Source organism: Tauraco erythrolophus, chromosome 3 (assembly GCF_009769465.1).
Source record: "Tauraco erythrolophus isolate bTauEry1 chromosome 3, bTauEry1.pri, whole genome shotgun sequence".
NCBI classification, from domain to species: domain Eukaryota; kingdom Metazoa; phylum Chordata; class Aves; order Musophagiformes; family Musophagidae; genus Tauraco; species Tauraco erythrolophus.
Window position 1 is genome coordinate 87,623,871 of NC_141467.1, and position 20,734 is coordinate 87,644,604.

Consider the following 20,734-nt stretch of genomic DNA (forward strand, 5'->3'; position numbering starts at 1 on the left):
GAAATTTCTTATTTGCCTAGTTGTTTCTGTGGGTGCTGTAAATAAATAGCAGAAAAGTAATTTTTTGGACCTATGCCCACAGGAAAAGAGCTTGGATTGGGGCCTCCTTAGAAACATGACTCGAAGCGTGGGTAGAAAAGCTTAAGCAATATCTGAGTTCTCCCTTAAGATGATCTTAGTACTGTAGGATACAGGGGCAAATACAATGTCTGTTTTCAGAAAGGGTTCCAAGGGACATCTGAAAAGTACAGAGATGTAAACCTGATATATAGCAAAACTGTAGAAATTATGATCAAGACCAGATTCAGCTGACACAAGGATAAAATTGACATCCACAGAGCAGCATGGCTTTTCTAAAAAAAATTCCTGCATTAGAAGTCTATCGATGCTTTCCAGAGAGATTAGCTGGCACAGAGATGAGAGAAATCAAGTTTACATAGATTATTTGCGCTTCCAAAGGGTATTTGAGGAAGTGCATATGGAAGATTGTTATAGAGAGTAAGATCTCTTTCATAAAAAGATAGACTTTTGATGGATGTTTGCTTAAAATATAGTTAATTGATGGTAAAAGTAAACGGTCAGTTTTTCCAGAGGAGAGATGTGACTAATGGACTTCTTTAGTATCTAACCCATTTGACAATATATTTGTACATATGATGGAAAAGAAGGCAAGCAGTGAGATGACAAAGCTTGTTGATGACACTAGCTTACACAGAGCGATAATGAGGACAACCACCTGTGAAGAAATAAAGAAAGGTCCTGCAGAACTAAGTAAGCAGTAAAATGATATTTTTTATCATTTGATAAAACCTTCATTTGATAACCTTCAAGGCCAGGTTGGACGAGGCCCTGAGCAACCTGATCTAGTTGGAGATATCCCTGTTCCTTGCAGGGGGGTTGGACTAGATGACCTTTGAAGGTCCCTTCCAGCCCTAACCATTCTATGATTCTATGATTCGGTGATAGATTAAATACGATGTATTTCCTATGAAAAGAATGAAAAGACATCAGAGGAAGTTAGTAAAACTACCATGAACAAAAGGAAATACTTCTTTATTGGAAGGTCCTTACTATGAAATATTCAGAATACTAAAAGTGTACATGGGCTTAAGAAGAAAAATAGACAGAGTCATAGATGAAAAAAATCTGTGAAGAGTTGCTTACTACAAATAGACTGGATTTAGGAAATCTTTGTGCCACGAACTTAGTATAGGAAAGCATTCTGAAGAAGTATCACCATACTGCTTACTCTCTTTTCCTTATGTAATACATAGTTAAATGGATCTTTATTATGACTCTGTACAGTTGTCCTCATATTCTTACAGTTTAAGGATTGCAAACAGGAACTCTCACACCTTACGTCTAATACATTGTTTGAGAATTAGATAAAGAGATCAATAAAACATTCAGATAATAGTGACAGAATAGGGTCTAATACCAAAATCCCTGCAGTAAGTTGTGGCCAACAAAGAAGGAAGAACAGAGTAAAATACAGCACCAATTTTAATCTTAGCAGTAAGTTAACAAGAAAGGTGCCCCAGGTTTCCGCAGTGGATACCCTTTTTCTTAATGTGTTCAAGTGAGATCTGAAATGGGAATGCGCATGAATTACAGAACTTGTCAACAACACACTTTCAGCAGAAATGGAATCAGGTACAGAGAAAATTGTGCTGTGTTCATAAACTATCTATTGGTTAGTGGAGTTGTACCAAAAGAAGTGTTCATTTTTATTTATTTTTATAAATACAAAGAAGTATTTATGTTTGAGAATTTGAACTAATCATGAGACTTACAAGGTTTAAAGTCATTTGCATTGATTTAGAACAGGGATTTTTGTAATTAATGTGTATCTTTCTGTCATTCGTTCTGCAGAATGAAGTTAGGATGCACAAGGAATAGAATCGAGGGTATTAGAATCCAATTAAATAAATCATTATTTATGATTACATGATGCCGTGTACTTACTGCACCACAAAACACATGCAAACAAGACAAACACATGATGAGAAACACAAAGAGAGTGGGTACAAAGGCAACAGAAATCATCAGAAGAGTGAAAATACCACAAAAGAATATAAACTGAAATGGATAAGACTGAACAGTTCAGAAAGGAGAAGCGTGACACAGATTTACTTCCTGATTTTGAAGTGCAAAAAGTACAAAAGCTTCACTTCCCCCTTCCTCATAAAAGAAGGATTAGATAGTATTTAACAAACAAACAAAATCCCATTTTATGAAACCCAAAATTACACAAAGAAACTCTCCACAATATGAGTTCAGTAATTTAAGTTTTTTTAAAAAAATTAGTCTATAATATGAACAAGAATTAAAGCTATGTTTTTCTTAGTAGAATGGACATGAAGATATATGTTTCATAGATAAGCTACTATCATAACTTGTTAAGATGAGAACCTGAATCCTTTTTTATGATAATGTATCTTACTTTTCACATACTTCCAAAATACATGTTTTCAACCATAGTTAGTGGACTAACACTGGCTTAGACTATCTACGTAATTCAGATTGTTCAATGTTCTGTCATGGACAGAAAAGCAAGTGCTGTTGAGCAGTTAGTCATGGAGAAGCTTCTCTGTGCCGTCTGTAACAAAAGACCACAGATGTGTCTGCATCTCAATGCTTACTGCTAGGAAAACACAATACACATTTCATCCTAAACGCCAGAAGGCTACACCAGGCTGCCATAGTACCCCAAGCACTCAGGAACACAAATCACACTGGTTGAAGCGAGATGAAAGTTATGCTTTAAGCAAAAAGAAGTCTTTTGAAATACTGGATGTCAGAGTGTAAATCCCATATCCTAAAATTAGATCATCGATGCAGAAAATTGAATAAGCAAATCTACTTTGCTCCAAATTCACTTTTTACCTACATTCCTATGTAGCTTGGCATCTTAGACAAGCCTCTTCCAGAACACTGTTAGACTCCAGGTAACGTAAACTTCTTCAACTTTATTTTCTTATGTAATTAAAATAAGAGTACATCTGATGTATTATTATAGGTAACAACAAAATCACACAGATTTAGTCCTGATAAGAGGCAGAGCTGTCAGGAGAACCTGCTGGTTTAAAAGGTTTTATTAGTGTGTAGCCAGTTACTTGGAAAATAACTTTTCTTCCATAGCACTGATTTGGAAAGCCTAAAAAGAATCCATTGTTCATTTGTTTTATTTCGTAATTATGTGAGCACCACAGTTTAATCTCATATCTAAAAGAACGACTATGGTTTTCAAATAATCCCTAAAATGATGACTTGGAAATGATGCGCTTAAAACTTCAGATTGCTAAATATTCCATGTTTTTACATTAAAAAAATCTACATGTACATTTAAAGCATGAAAACAGCTTACACAACAGTGAAACAACAAGCAAAATACATCTCTAATGAGGCAGTGTTTGCATTTTTGTCCTGTCTGTTCCTGATATTTATTGTTCTGCCTTCCTGAGTTTTATTTTATGGGATACTGGAAAAGGAATTTCAAAACAACAACAACAAAAAATTATTTACTTTAAAATATTTATTTACTTCAAATTTCTCTTTTATATTTAAATAATTATACTGGAATCTAGCTGTTAAAACCATAAAATAACTTCATAATCCAGAAGAACACAAATATTTTTATTATGTCACAAAGACTTACTAGAGTCTCTCAAATGTCAGATCCATAAATGTCCTGTAATAATGTAAATTTAAAAGAATTCTTCAGCTGAAACCCTACTAAATTAGAGAATGCAGAGGTATTTAAAAATTAATTTGTCTATTTCTTTCTTTACAAATGATATAACATAGTCAATTCTACTCCAGTCAGAAAGGATGTGACCTTCTATCTCGCACCTTGACCACCATTTTGGAGGACAATGGGTAAAGGGCACTGGGTAATGACATCCCACAACCTTCTGTTCATCTCATCATATTCCATGTAGGACTCAGGACAAACTATATTCTTTAAAATGCCTGGCAGACTCAGACCTAAATGTCTACTAGGTTAAAGAATGTCTTTATGATTTTTCATGGGATGAGGCGTGCACATCTGTACGTAGTTGAGTCTCAGGATGTACCAAAGCAGAAATTTAGGAATCAAAACATTTCAGTGGGAAATTATTTTAGCTATTAGCAAGTACTGTTATTGAGTACATTATCAAGTAATTCATAAGTTCAAAAATTTTAGTTGCAAAACAGCTGCTTATCCAAAATACTACCCATTTAGACAATTCTTTTCAGAGCCTATCATCATTAACAGAAAGGACTTAAATATAAAGAAAAACAAAGAAAAACAAAGAAACAAACAAAATAACAATGCCTTCTCCACCCCCTGCTTCGATTTTATTTAAGGGAACATTGCCTGGTTTCTGGCATCTCTAAGGAATATGTCCTCTCGGGGATCAAGCAAAGGCAACTGATATAAAAAATTATCCCATGCTCTAGATTGGGGGAAAAAAAAAAATAAAACAAACAAAAAACCTGCCAAGAAGTACCTATCCATTGAATGTTTGATGCATTCAAATGCTATTTAATGAGCTAGTGTAAAGCACCAGTGTAGGGCAAGAGAGAAATAGACTTGATATCTAGGTGTGCAATCACAAAGTTGATTATATGGAAATGAGACAGTGAATGTTTACCCCTTCTGTCCCCTTCTACCCATTCATAATCCATTAATTTTATTCTTGCAGAACTATATCTTCTAAGAATAAATGTAATTCATCAATAAAACAAGACATAGTGGTACATTGTAAGACACTAGACAATAATCCTCTGTTCAGCAACCTAAACTCTTGCAAGTGAAATTAATTTTACTAGAAAAGAATCCTGTAAATAAAGGAAACAACTACTTGAACTGTGCAAATTATTTTGTGTTCTGCAAATTATTTCAAGTTCAGATCTAAAAAGCTTCCTTTTCTACTCAGCTATGGTTCAAAGTTTGCTATATTAACAAACTCTTAAACTTGCTTATACTAATCATTTCTCTTGCCCCTCTCAACAGCTGGAATGTGGAAATCCTGGATCTTAATAACTACCATACAACAAAGTAGTAAGATCTTTCTGGTTTAGTCCACTAGATTCGAATATCAACAGCACAAAAGCACATTCGTGCCATACCACTATAGAGCTTCATATATGTGAACAGCCAAAGGGAGGTTATGGACAGAAAAAAACAGCAAGTCGCACTGGGCAGGTTTACTCCCAGTATGCTTATTCACTCCACCTGTCCATCCTCAACAACACTAGCTCCATTTCTAATATACACAGTTGTTGCTTTAACTTTTGCCTTTCCTCTCTCCCTTTTGATGAATAATTTTGATGAATATTCATACTTTCTATTACCTGGTTTTGGTGGTAGGCAGGAACTATGCAATCTAAAAATTTGTTGCAAGAAATACATGCAGCTATGTAAATTATAGTATAAAAATAATGAATATAACTAATTCTATAATAATACAGATGTGCATATATTTATGTTATTCTTAATTTTTTGTTTGATTCTGCTGTTCACACTATATGAAAACTGTATGTTCTCTCAGAAGTGTTAGCAACAGCTGTTTTATGATATGCATTACAGATTGCTCACATTTTAAACCAATAAAAAACAACATTATTAGATAAGTTTTTCTTTGTGTTGGTCCAAAACTCAGAGGTAATCCAAATTCTTTGCTTACAGTGCTTTTTTTTCTGTTGTAGTAGACATGATTAAGTTTCAAATGAATGTAGGAAGTATTCATTTCCTTAACACATTTAGCTTTAAATAATAGAATTATTTCATTTTAATATTTTTCAACATGAAGTAATAGGAAATAAATGTCAAACTACATGCCAAAAAACAACTGCTGTAAGAATACACCAAATAAAAAATCCACAATTTCACATGACATAACAGGTTTAAAGAGAACAAATTTAATTTTTGTATTTTTTTCAATTCAGTTTGCATTTTCTTTTTTTTTTTTAAGCTGACAGAACTGGAAATAGAATACATCTCCTAATATGTAAGAAAAATAATTCATAGTATTGGTCAAATTTTTGGTACACCATTAAATTCGCTTTCAATAACGTATTGTTACCTTTGTAGTTAACCTTGAAACCGATTGAGCCCACGCTTTCATCTGTTTGAAGGTGCAACCACATCTGATTGCTCATGCTCACAATTAAGTCTGGTACAAAGCTCCCAGTTAACCTATAGATAGAAAAAAAAAATCTGTAAATCCATTAAGTAACTAGATTATTGTTTTTCTTTTTGTAAGGAATCTTAGTAACTATTATGGGGTTTTTTTAATGTTTTTTGTTTGCTTGTTTTTAAATTCATTCTATTCATCTCACACCACATAAGTTATCTACTGGCTGGTTAGCAAATACAACTCTCAAGCATGTTGATTAATTAGAAAGAACTAAATATTGTTTGCAAAAATTTGAAAGTCAATACAATCGTAAATGTTCATTCTGTTTGCTGAATGAAGTAGCGTGATAGCAAAAAGGAAATGTTGTCAAAACTGCAGTTTTATATTTTATTGATTTTTTTTTCCCAAAACTTTGTCTCAAATTTGTTAAGAGTTTATCAGCTAAAACAGAATGGTGGAAAGTACTATAACATTTTCCATTCCTGTAAAATGGATCACAAGCACAAGGTTGTATAAGAGTGAAAACTGTTTGTTTGGGTTTTGCAGTTCCAACCATTCTTCAGAACTAGCTGAAACTTCAAGTGGACTATTTTAAATAAATTTTGCAGTTAATTTTAGTTCTCCCCTCTGGTCTTTTTTAGCTTGTTTCTGTATGAAGTACTCTGCTGTGGGAGAAATTCATGTCTATTTCCCACATCTGTGTTCACAGATGGAGCTACTACAAAGACTCTTGCCAGAGCTGAACAAGTAAACGCCTGGCCAAAATAATGTACTAACTGCTCATTCCTGCACTAAGGGAAAGTGTCTTCAATGAGTTCAGTCTTTGCCAAATTAATAGATTAACAGGATGTTCCTTAGAAACAACACTGATGTAATGGCTAACAGAGTTTTGTAATTGTCACTTGTGACTGAGAGTACATTTTGGGAATACATTGGGAATATTAATATCTTTGTTGTGTCAGAGAGAATAATTCCTGTGATAAACAGTCATCAAAAATTTTATAATTTCTATTTTCTGAAGTCAATTACAAATAAATCTTTTTTAAATGCATGCAGTTTTCAGAAACAATATTTTTCAATTGAATAGTAAATGAGGAAAAAATACCATTTGAAAATGCATTTTTGAAAGTTAGAATCAATCAACAGAACACAGAAATCACTCGTTGCTCTTTTTTTAAGTGCTTAGGGATTCCTGTACAGTATTTGGGAAGAATTCGGGGCCATAGAGCAGTAAGATCCAGAATAAACAGCATTATGTGAAGGAAGCTATTTAAGATAATAACGAAATTCTGTGGTTGTGAATTATCCTTTCTTTCCTCCTGGGATTTATGAGACTTCCTCTATCCTGGATTCATTACCTAGATTCCTCTCCTGCATGTAGCTTCTTACAGCTCCCCTTTCAAAAGCTGAGCAGTGAACACTGTCCACAGCAGAAATAGATGGATGATTATGATGCCTCTTTATTAAACAGCTTAACAGTTACAAGACTCAGCAGGGTGTTTTCCACCTCTTCCTCTAGGACCGCAGAACTACTCCTCCCACATGCTCATAGAATCATAGAATCATAGAATCATAGAATCGTCTGGTTGGAAGAGACCTTCAAGATCATCTAGTCCAACCATTCACCCTGCACTGTCAGGGTCCCTAATCCATATTGCTCAACACCAAATCTACACGGTTTTTAAACATGACACATTCCCTCTGAGAGGGGACTGAAGACTAGGCTAGAGGATATTCAGAACATTGTGACACTTTCCATTTGTTGAAGATAAAGTCTGTAATATGGGAGATTGGATACATGTACATTGAACACAGCAAGCATAATAAAAGAGTAAGAATGAGTTTCATGCCTTGTGCACTGGATTTTCCAAATGTGTGTTACAGGAACCGGTGCCTAGATGCATATTACATTAAAAGTCACCTGCAGCAACTGTCAGACCAAGCTGCTGACAGCAAACCTCCAAACATCCTGAAAGACTGCTGTGACTGATGTATGAAGGAGGACCCATCATTTCTTTTCCTTCTTCCTCTCTATCTCTTGGTAATAAAACGTAACACTGCTCCATCTTGCAAAGATCTTAGTTCCATAGGAAAGCACTAAGAATACCTTTATATTATTCAACTTGTCTAATGTGCAAGAAATGTATTCCATTCAGATTTAAGTTCACTTAGGTATTAGGCTCACTAGCCTGCATCGTCTGTCACGTTACTGGATGCAGATACTTAGGAACAGAATTATAGGCATCCAGGGAATCTTAATGGCAAATGCTGAAATGGCTTAGGAGCTTAGCTACTTCTGTGATTAGCACCAGCAGAGCAGGAATTATCAGGACTCCAAGTCTCAATTTAGGAAGCATAAGAGTCCCACACGCAAGAAGGACATGAAGCTGATGAAGCTAGTACAGAGGAGGGCCACGAAGATTATCCGAGGGTTGGAGCACCTCTCCTATAAAGATAGGCCGAGGGAGTTGGGGCTGTTCAGCCTGGAGAAGAGAAGGCTCCAGGGTGATCTTATTGCAGCCTTCCAGTACTTAAAGGGGGCCTACAGGAAAGCTGGAGTGGGACTTTTTACAAGGGTATGTAGTGACAGGACAAGGGGCAATGGCTTTAAACTGAAAGAGGGGAGATGTAGATTAGATATAAGGAAGAAATTTTTCACTCAGAGGGTGGTGAGGCACTGGAACAGGTTGCCCAGAGAAGTTTTGGTTGCCCCATCCCTGGAAGTGTTCAAGGCCAGGTTGGATGAGGCGTTAAGCAACCTGGTGTAGTGGAGGGTGTCCCTGCCCATGGTAGGAGGGTTGGAACTAGATGATCTTTGAGGTCCCTTCCAATCCTAACCATTCTATGATTCTATGATTCTATCAAAATGCCACTTAAATTCAGTTTTTGGTTCTGAACCTTCTCATCTAGCAGTGCCAAGTAAAACTAGTGGATTAAACACTAGGGTAGGTTTCCTGATTAACTTTGATAAATTGGAAGAAGAACGTTTTCACATCATTTACACATAAACCAGATATATTCAAACTGATGTTCTTCATTAATTTGCTGGAGGAAAGGTAATTATTTTAAAATTTAAAACTCAAAATTAAATCATACAATAGCTGATTTATTTTCTATGCATCATATCTTAGACAAAGTCTTCATGGCTCACAGGAGAAGAGATTTACAAATTTTTTACAGTACTCTATTATGTCCCATCTTCGATGTAATTTTTTTAAAAATGTTTCAATCCCAATAACTTTGACATTGATTTTTCTGATCACAGAATAATCAGTGATTGTTCCACTGGTAGATAAAAATAATATATGTGTGGCTGACTATACAATGTTATGTAATACTAAAACCCCACAAATTAATTAGGGAATTCTTCAAAATTATTTACCTGATTATCTACAGAACAGATTCTCTTATCTTATGTTAACACTTGACAATTCTGATTATCTTTTTTTTATTAAAGAAAATTACTCAGAATTCCTTTATATGCATAGAATCATAGAATTATTTAGATTTGAAAAGACCTTTAAGATTATGAAGTCCAACTGTTAACTAAACTATGCCCCTAATCACCACATCTACACATCTTTTAAATACCTCCAGGGATGGTGACTCAATCACTTCCCTGGGCAGCCTGTTCCATTGCTTGACAAACCTCTCAATGAAGAAATTGTTCCTAATATTCAATCTAAACCTCCCCTGGTGCAACTTGTAGCCATTTGCTCTTGTCCTATCACCTGTTACTTGGGGGAAGAGATCTACACTCACCTTCCTACAACCTCCTTTCAGGTAGCTGTAGAGAATGATAAATTCTTCCCTGAGCCTCCTTTTCTCCAGGCTAAACAACTTCAGTTCCCTCAGCCTCTCCTCAGAAGAACTGTGCCCCAGACCCTTCACCAGCTTCATTGCTCTTCTTTGGACATGCTTCAGCACCTCAAAGTCTTCCTTGTGGTGTGAGACCCAAAACTGAACATAGTATTTGAGGTGTGGATGACAAGTTTAATCCTGTGCTGTAGTTTTGTAATTTCTTCCTAACAAAGGTCTCATCATGGGACATACTTTTGCAAAATACTGACATCTTCTGTGAAATAGAATCTGGACAGAGTGCTTTACTACATTACTCAACATTTCAAATAACTTCATACTGTGCCTTCATACTGTGAGTTACTGTAATTCAAGCACATATGAAAAACAATACCTTAATTATATGTTAATTAGACCTGGTGAAATGGTACTTAATAAATGCTCTTTCCACATGAGAGGATAATCAATATATTTTAGAAATCTAAGAACATCTGAAATAGAATTCCAGCATTATCAGAAATATATTTGGAAGGCTTAGTACTGTTACTGTTTATAAAATAGAAATTACAGTACTTCCCCACTTCTCAAAACTACTATTAGTAACATTTAGCACATCTACAATCCACTGAAGAAACTGCATTTATCCTAAAGTAATTGTACCTGAAATACTTGATGAAATCCTGATATTTCAGGTACCTGATGAAACGCTCTTCATTCATAAAAAGGGATATAACAATTATAAAAATTATTCCAAATAGAAGGTCAGACAGTCTATGCTGTGAAAGGATAAATCTAAAAATATTATGAATACATTTCCATTAAATATAATGCAGGGAATATTGCATATTGCAATAAAAATGCACCATCCCTGGGGGTGTTCAAGGCCAGGCTGGATGAGGCCTTGAGCAACCTGATCTAGTGGAAGTTATCCCTGCCCATGGCAGGGTGGTTGGAACTAGATGATCTTTGAAGTCCTTTCCAACCCAAACCATTCTATGATTCTATGATTCTATGATTCTATGAATCTCATTCTAAGGAGTCCTAATTTTGTTATTTTTTGGTTTTTGACTAAATACATTTTGTAGTAAACATGACATCTGCTTCTGTTCTGATCTGTGTTTTAAATTTATAACTCACTTGAACTAATAACATAAGGTACTTATTGAGAGGCCAATTTATTTAAAAGTAACAGCTAAATATTTTTTAGTATTTTCAAAAAAATATTTTCTAAATAGCAAACAATCCCTTATGGCTTAAATATGGCTTCTAAGCAATAAACAACATTTCTGTTGTTTTTTTTTTTTTTCATAAAATCGAGTCATATGTATTTTAATGTACAATGTATTTTAATGGCCATTCATTTCTCCTATGAGACATTGAATTATTTGCTCAGAATGGAATCAGAGCTAAATAAAATGATAGATTACAAGTAATACCTAATTACAGTGTTCTGCATATTTTCAAATGATTGGGGAATAAAAAGAATCATTGGATTATGCTGGTGTCTTCAAAATTTTGCAAATTAAGGAATAAGATTCTGAATTTGTCTTCTTGAGATTGTTGTTAGTATTATAAGACCAGTTATTATCACAAGTTAACTATCTGAGAAATATAGATTCTAAAGTTAATCAATGGTTGTTAAGTATATATACAAATATATCTATATATATCTGAGCTCACATATTCCAGAAGAATGCTAATGGAGGATAAAAATCATATTTAATACCCAGTGCTGTCTGATTCGTAATCATATATGGTTTAGGTAATATCCTACTCAGATTTTCTCTGCAGTAATTTTCTTCACTACACCAACTCATTTCTTGAGTTATCTACAATAGTCAATAAGCACATAAAGGTCATAATCTTATAGTACATCTTTTGTCATCCTAAATTTGCTAGGAGATTGCAAAAGTTTGTGCATGTAAGTCTTCCATTTATCTATTTTCAACTATTTTAAACACTTTTAATTTTAATTTGGGAACTCAGTTATAAAGGGAGCACAGTAGCCTCTAAAAATATGCATGTCTACATGCAAATGTACAGAATGTCTTTTAAAATTTCTGATTTTACTTTATCTTTTTTTCTGCCGTCTAGCTCATCTCTTTCCGACTTCAGAACAGTAAACATATAACCATGTATTTAAACTGTCACGTTCAGCAATTTCAGAAGCTCAGTAAGATTAGTTTTTGTGAGATTTACCTGATTCTAATCACTATCTACTCTCATCAAAAAACACATTAATGATATTGTGCAATGCATACAAATTTTAAATGCAGAAGACTTACACTTGAAGCACAGTTTTAGGATCACCCACTTCTCCTCCATCACCAATTGTCAGCGTGTCATAGCCAATCTCTAGATCAAATTCTTCAAAATTTATCTGAATAACCTAAGAAATAAAACAAGTAAATATATTTTAGAATAAGAGATGAATCTGTAAATAAGCTTTTCATCATCGTGAATAAAAGAGATTTTTCAATTAATAATTACTTGTAACTTTAGTTATTTTACAGTAAATTATTGTAATTAACAGGTTTTGTTCATGAAATATGAATTATAATAACTTTAAGGTGTCATCACTCAGCTGATCTCCTCAAAGCACCATCATTTCACTTATTTATGTAGTTGTTACATGTTTAATACAGATCCGAATAATTGCATTACATTTTGATTAAGATACATTTAAAGGGCAACATAACTAATTGCACTTCATTCAAGACAATCGTCTTCAAATAACAAGTGAATAATCATACTTCACTGACTAAATGCAGTGAAGGTGAAGAACATAATTTACTCCTGATATCTATAATCTAGCTCAAGTAGGAGAAAACTGGATCAAAGGTAAAAGTCAATTTCTTATTTCATGAACTCAAGTAAAATGCAACTATCAAGGCATAGGCATTTTTTATGTCCTGTAATTTAAATCACAGTATGCATATTTAATGCTGAACAATAAAAAATTCAGCTCATTTTAAGAATACAATGAATTTTTCACTCAGAGCAAAATTCTACCATATTATTAGAAAAGAGAATAAAGTATATGGTTTCCATCCATGTATCAATCATGCAAACCCTGTCTTTATGAAAATAACATAAGTTTGTTAAATTTTTATATAGATAAAAATTACAGAATCCTTATGTGTATGTATTTTTAATATTTATGTCTGTTATAAATGGTCTTTAATTATTGTTATAATTGAGAACTGAGAGTGTTTGTGTTAAAAGCTGTGGATGACATTCTGATGGATTAATATCACATCCTTGGAAGCTCAGATTACTTTGTTACACTCGTGTTCCAGTAATTGTTTGAAGGACATGCCATCCAGAGGGACCTTGATAGGCTTGAGAAATGGGCCAGTGCTAACTGCATGAGCTTCAACAAGTCAAAATGCAAGGTCCTTCACCTGGGTCGGGCCAATCCTAGGCACAAATACAAACTGGGCACAGAGTGGGTTGAGAGTAGCCCTGAAGAGAAGGATTTGGGGGTGTTTATAGATGAGAAGCTCAACATGAGCCGGCAGTGCGCTCACGCGGCCCAGAAGGCCAACCGCATCCTGGGATGTATCAAGAGAAGCGTGGTCAGCAGGTCAAGAGAGATGATTCTCTCCCTCTACTCTACTCTTGTGAGACCTCACCTCGAATACTACATCCAGTTCTGGTGGCCCCACCATAAGAGAGACATAAATTTGTTGGAGCGTGTTCAGAGGAGGGCTACAAAGATGATCCAAGGGCTGGAGCACCTCTGCTACAAGGACAGGTTGCGGGAGCTGGGATTGTTCAGCCTTGAAAAGAGAAGACTTCAGGGGGACCTAATAGCTGCCTTCCAATACCTGAAGGGAACCTACAGGAAGGCTGGGGAGGGACTTTTTACAAGAGTGTCCACAGATAGGACAAGGAGAAATGGGTTTAAGTTGAAGGAGAACAGATTTAAATTAGATCTTAGGAAGAAATTCTTCAGTACGAGGGTGGTAAGACTTTGGAATAAATTGCCCAGAGAAGTTGTGGATGCCCCCTCCCTGGAGGTGTTGAAGGCCAGGTTGGACGGAGCCTTGAGTAGCCTGATCTAGTTGAGAGGCGTCCCTGCCCATGACAGGGAGATTGGATTAGATGATCTGTAAGGTCCCTTCCAGCCTATGCCATTCTATGATTCTATGTTTCTATGTACAAAAGCCAGTACAGGCAAGTTGGAGAAACTTCTGTATGTTCCAAGGATTGCAATTTATTTGGAAGGGAGGAGAAATACTTTTATTTACAGGTATAAATGAGAACATAAGTGCACTGAGGAACAGTCAGTTTGGCATATTCACATATACAAACGTGTGTGCGATACCCCAGAGAAGTAGAGAGAGTTAAGAGAGCCCAGACTGAGAGGACATGCTGTACACAAGTAGTTGATTTGCTCTAATTGTTTGAAAAAAGCAGACAAAACCACACATAAAACTTCTTTATCTTCTTAGTATAAAAATTAATATTCTGTATAACATGTGTTGTTCTAGCCATGAAATTTGTAAGTCTAGCTATAAGAATTTAAATTGAAACCCATAACTAGATGTAAGGCTGACACATATTTCATTCTCTATTAAAAGAAAATAGAAAAGCATCTTCATTTTTGGTTCACATTTAAATTATGTGCAATTAGATGTGTAGTTACATCAGAACAGGACAAAGGCTCCACAATAAAACATGGGAGTTTCTGGGCAAATAATATTAGTATTGAATTCAAGTTTAAAGTATATTTCACTTATTAACAGTAAAATATATTTTGCAATAATATCAATACTGAAGTGCTACAGCATAGAAAAATGAAATTTATTTTGATAAAAAAAGAAATCCAAGATGTTAAGAAAAATTGCATTATTAGTTCATTCACCTATATCCTTATCCTGAAGAAGAAATCTAGAAGAAATCGAATCTTAATATCATATATTTCTTGGTAAATGAAACAGTAATATTTTTTAAAAAAATTAATATCCTTCCAGATATTTTGTATTAATTGAGCACCTCACATTGATACAAAACAACTGTCTTTTTGTAGTTGAAGTACTTGTCTTTCTTTATAAGCAGTGTCAAAAAGCAAAACAGCTTTTCTTTAGCACAATCAATTATATCCCACTCTACGTGTATTTCATTGTATAGGAGAGAATAGAGTTTACAGAAAATATGAGTTCCTTTACAAATGTTTCAAGATACATTTTTTGTAATTCAGGCTGACCAGAAAGAAAATACGTATTTTCAACCATATGATTAAAGTTCAAAAAATTTTCTTAATTTTGTTGTAGAAATCATAGAATGTAAGATCTTTTTCATTATCTTTTAATAATGCTTACAAATAAAAAAGAAAACGCCATGAAAATATCTGATTGATTAATGAATACCATGAAACATGAAAAAAAACCTAAATTTGATTTTTTTTTGTTCAAATCATAGGCTTCATCTTTAATCTTTCCACTAGTTTCTGGTGAATCCCCAAATTATTGATGATTCTGTTGTGATCTATCAGGTTAGGTATTTGACTGCTCTGATGTAATCTCTCATTCTTCTGCAATCTGAAATTCTTTTCTGAAATAAAGAAAGCTTTTTTTATTTTTAATCAAAATAGATGTACCTGGAAAAAAAAAAGAAAAATGTTTTTTCTGAATTAACCTTTATCAGAGAATCTTTATTAAAATATTTCTTATCCACTTTGTAACTCACCTAAAACTGTGATAATGGAAAAGGTTTTGAAAAGTGTACTCATATAAAGCCACAGATACATAGATTAGCCTATATCTGTTATGTATCATATTCTGTGAAAGACACATTTTTAAGACAAAAAGTAGCAATGAATCATTAATAACTTTCTCAATTAAAAATATATTAAAAAGAAAATATTATAGTAACTGGCTAAAATTGGAATATTAACATGATAATCTTATTCTAACGGTTGTTATTACTGTGATTTCTTCTTAAAAGTTTCTGGATCAACTGAAAATTAGAAAATGCTGCAACTTTGTACAAAAACTGCCAGTAGCAAAACAAAATCAGAAATAGTAACCACCAAATAGGATCATATTTTATGTTTAGGAAAAAGTCAAATACTGTTACTTCAGCCAGTAAATCATTTTGCGTACCATGCATACCTCTGCTGGAAGAGGGCTGGAAACATCTACCAATAACTACTCCAGACACGTTATAGTTCAAATGAAATATTCCATAACTTGAGATCGTTAAAAGGTAGGCAAGCAACTGTATGTAACCTATTAATAAACAGCTAATTTCAACTTACATTTAACATATCACACCTGAGCTGATTTACAATATCAACTTTGGATTTGGCTGTCCTGGTTTCAGCTGGGACAGAGTTAGCTCTTCTCTTTAGCAGCCAGAAGAGCTCCGTGTTTTGATTTTAGTCTGAGACTTACTCTGAGAAGAACGCTGACAGCGCACTGATGTTTATAGTTGGCACTGAGGTCTCAAGGACTTTTCAGCTTGCCGTGTTCTTGCCAGTGGGCAGGAGCACAACAGGATAAGGGGAAGCATAGCCGGGATGGGGGGGTCCACGACTCTCCTTATGATTTGTGCTTAGATTTAGGATTGAGGCCCAAACTGGCCAATTAGTATTCCATATCATGCAACGTCATGCTCAGTATAAAAGTGAGGGTCAGCCGGAAAGAAGGGCCTTTTGCTCTTCTGGGACTCTCACTTTCGGACTATCAGAGTACTCTCAGTCTCGGTCTCTATTTTCGGGCCTCTCGCTCGTCCGGGATTTATCTGTTTTGGTATCGTTAGTTCAGGACGAGACAGGCATCAGTCAAGGGGTGGTGAGCAATTACACCGTACGTCATTCGTTTATATATATTTATCATTGTACATATATGTATACATTCATATATTAGTAGAAGTAGTAGTAAATTGTTCTTATTTCAACTCACAGGTCTCTTTTCCTTTTCTCCTTTAATTCCCTTCCTCATCCCCAGGTAGGGGGAGGGTGAGTGAGCAGCTGTGTGGAGTTTAGTTGCCGGAGCGGCCCAAACCACAACATTGGCAAAGTAAACTTGTCATTTATTTGGCAAATATGCTTGTCAATTGAAACTTGAAGACATTTAATCTTAAGGGAATTTGCACAAATGGCTAAAGAGTAACATATAGCAACAGCAGGGTTGTTGATATCCAACATGCAAGAGGCACTAAACTCATTTGCTGCATACACAGTGCACAAGTATTTATGTGTTGGAACTGTGAAAAACAACTGTGTATATTTTTTGGAAATTCACCTTCTGCTATTTATCTTTGACATGCCAAGTACACAATGTACAACACAAAATGTATTTGAAATCTTTGCAAATATGCCTGAATGGCAAGAAAGTAAGTACTCTTAATGACATGATGTATTTTCAGAGTCCTTGTTTTACAATGTCAGATGTAGTTTGATCAGAACCAAAGACAACTGGATTTGGCAGTGATCATTTTATTGATTATTCCCTTTATAATACTGAAAAGATGTTTTGATGATACCAGCATTTAAAGTTGAGTCTGCTGGAAACTTTCAGATAACTTTTTTGTTTTTCCAAAAAGGTGTAAATGGCAGCCCACAGGTGGAGTTAATCAGCTTAACACCAGAGTGAAACCTCAAAGTAATTAGTCTGCTGTTGTTTGTAAGAATCATAGAATCATAGAATGGTTAGGGCTGGAAGGGACCTTCAAAGGTCATCTAGTCCAACCCCCCTGCAACAAACAGGGATATCTCCAACTAGATCAGGTTGCTCAGGGCCTCGTCCAACCTGGCCTTGAATGTCTCCAGGGATGGAGCATCCACCACCTCTCTGGGCAACCTGTTCCAGTGTTCTACAACTCTCATGGTAAAAAATTTTTTCCTAATATCCAACCTGAATCTACCTCCCTCTATTTTAAAACCATTACCCCTTGTCCTATCACAACAGGCCCTCCTGAATAGCCTCTCCCCATCTTTCTTGTAGGCCCCCTTGAGGTACTGGAAGACCGCTATCAGGTCACCCCGGAGCCTCCTCTTCTCCAGGCTGAAGAGCCCCAACTCTTTCAGCCTGTCCTCATAGGAAAGGTGCTCCAGCCCTCTTATCATCTTCATGGCCCTCCTCTGGACCCTCTCCAACTGGTCCATGTCCTTCTTATGTTGGGGACTCCAGAACTGGACGCAGTACTCCAGGTGAGATCTCACGAGGGCAGAGTAGAGGGGGAGAATCACCTCTCTCGACCTGCTGGCCACGCTCCTCTTGATGCAGCCCAAGATGCGGTTGGCTTTCTGGGCTGCAAGAGCACATTGCCGGCTCATATTGAGCTTCTCGTCCACCAGTACTCCCAAGTCCTTCTCCTCAGGGCTGCTCTCGACCCATTCTCCGCCCAGTCTGTATTTGTGCCTGGGATTGCCACGACCCAGATGTAGGACCTTGCACTTGGCCTGGTTGAACTTCATGAGGTTGGCACGGGCCCACCTCTCCAGCTTGTCGAGGTCCCTCTGGATGGCATCCCTCCCTTCCAGCGTGTCGACGGCACCACACGGCTTGGTGTCATCGGCGAACTTGCTGAGGGTGCACTCCATGCCACTGTCCACGTCACCGACAAAGATGTTGAAGAGGGCCAGGCCCAACACGGACCCCTGAGGGATGCCACTCGTGACCGGTCTCCACTTGGACATCGAGCCGTTGACCACCTCTGAGTGCAGCCATTGAGCCAATTCCTTATCCACCGAGTGGTCCATCCATCAAACCCATGCCTCTCTAGTTTAGAGAGAAGAATGTCGTGCGGGACAGTGTCAAAAGCTTTGCACAAGTCCAGGTAGATGATATCCATTGGTCGACCCTTGTCCACCGATGCTGTCACCCCATCATAAAAGGCCACCAAGCCACTGGATCTCATCAGGTCCCATGGACTTGTGCACTTTCAAGTTCCTCAGATGTTCCCGAACCTATTTTCCCGAACAATAAACACTTTAGGGAAAATTGTTCTGATTTATTACTATATTATACATATTTTTTAAACCAGATTAGCATTACTAAATTTTGCTCTTTATCTGGTTAGTCGATGCGCAATAATCAGAAGCACAGGGATAGGTATTCTTGATCTGTAAATTCAAGCAAAATCTTTTTTCCAGTTGTCCAGAACAAGATAAAAGCATCATTAATATAAATGAGATATGATCCATTGCTTTTATTCATCCATATAAACAGTGATATGTTTAAATTGTATTCATGCTCTGCCCCACAATCTCATTTAAATTGGAAAAAAAAAAAGCACAAAGAGATCACAAAATATTTTCATATGGTCATGTATATTTTGAGGGAACAATACTATGAACAGAAATATTTCACTAATTATTTGCCTGAACTAAGATACTGGATAAGAGGATGATACCATCAGAAGTAGGTAGTGAAAGGCAGGCACAAGAGGGAAATTTCAAAGATGCAGAATTGCAACTGAGACAGTTTAACACCATAGTTATGATCTATCATTTCACACATTATAAGTAAACTAATGATATGAGATATGTGTCTATATGGCTTCAAAACTGAGAAGAATATCTTTACTAAAATTAAGCAATATAATAATTACTATTCTCTTCTTTTTCAGGAACAGCTATGCAGTAGTCCCTAAAATTTTGTACCTTTATAGTAGCTTTCGTGATGTATCCAGCGGGTAGTAGATTACTATAACTATCCTGATACAGACTAATCATATTTTGAATTTTGTTTCAGAGGATATTATTAAACACGTCCCTAGACACTACTGTCAGGAAAAAGGAACCTTTTCTTTCCTCTTCTTCCATATATATACATATATATAAAGAACAAATTTATTTAAAATAAGACATATTGAGCTGTGCTATCCTTACTCACAAAAGTAGCTAAAAGAAAGGCAATAGTTTTTCTACATCCTGGTATGCTTTTGCTATTTACAAACCCAGAAGAAATAAACAACTTATAATTGCTGAATTAAATTTATAAATATAGAACCAAATAAATAAAAAAGACCATAATACTAATAATTATTATCTAAGTTCTACAGAAAAAAAAGTCCTATTTCAAAAATAACTTTGTGAAAATTTTGATGGTGTATTTTGGTCTCCAAGAATTTTGAAAGCACTTTTCTAAGGGAAGAAATTAAAGTAGAGATTTAATTTCTAACAAATTTCAGTAGACATACCTCCTTTCTGTGCCTTGGAATATATCCTTTGGAATCCTCTCCTTTGGCAAAACTGAGCCTGTTATCCAGCTCAGAAGTAACACAGGAGAAGATTTTACTGAAAAGTTAATGGATAACTTGAGAACTTCCTACAGCTCTTCAGAGAGAGAACATACTTGGGAGGATGGTTCCAGACAGCAATCTTTCCAGACAACTGTTCAATACGACTGTGTGTCTAGTTCCTGATGGAACTAGCTCCCCAACGATTTTCAAGGAAAGTAGTGTTCCAGGTGAAGTACTCTTTTTTTCAAAATTTCAAAACATACAAAGCAGAATGGTGTGCAACAGAAGCAAGTATATGTGCTTCAGAACCGCTTTTGAAGAAGTGTAAAGATTTGAAGTTGTATATATTTCCATATGTGCATCTGTTATCCTAAAGCTTCCAATGCAAATGTAACTCTAAAAATATTTTCAGACATATAGTAATGTTTTCGCTCTGTAAAATTTGACATTTTACTAGTAAAATAATGATGACAAAGTTTATAAAGATGCTATGAATCTGTTATCCTCAGAAGAGTAATTAAAAATTAAGCAAATATATAGCTTAAATAAGCTATATCTTAGATAATGTTAATAGTAAGGAACAAATTTGAATTAAAATATCCTGTCAAGAATGC

General features: G+C 35.5%; 1 protein-coding gene across 4 annotated transcripts in view; it reads right to left on the bottom strand.

The window, feature by feature from the left end:
* Positions 1–20,734, bottom strand: part of CSMD3 (CUB and Sushi multiple domains 3) — a 737,988-nt gene that overhangs the window by 366,082 nt on the left and 351,172 nt on the right. For all 4 annotated transcript variants that reach the window (XM_086609528.1, XM_086609527.1, XM_086609526.1 and 1 more), the window contains 2 exons: positions 12,209–12,312; positions 6,072–6,184 (listed from right to left, as the gene is read on the bottom strand). In XM_086609528.1, the coding sequence (XP_086465654.1) occupies positions 6,072–6,184; positions 12,209–12,312 (217 nt within the window). The remainder of the gene's footprint in view (positions 1–6,071; positions 6,185–12,208; positions 12,313–20,734) is intronic.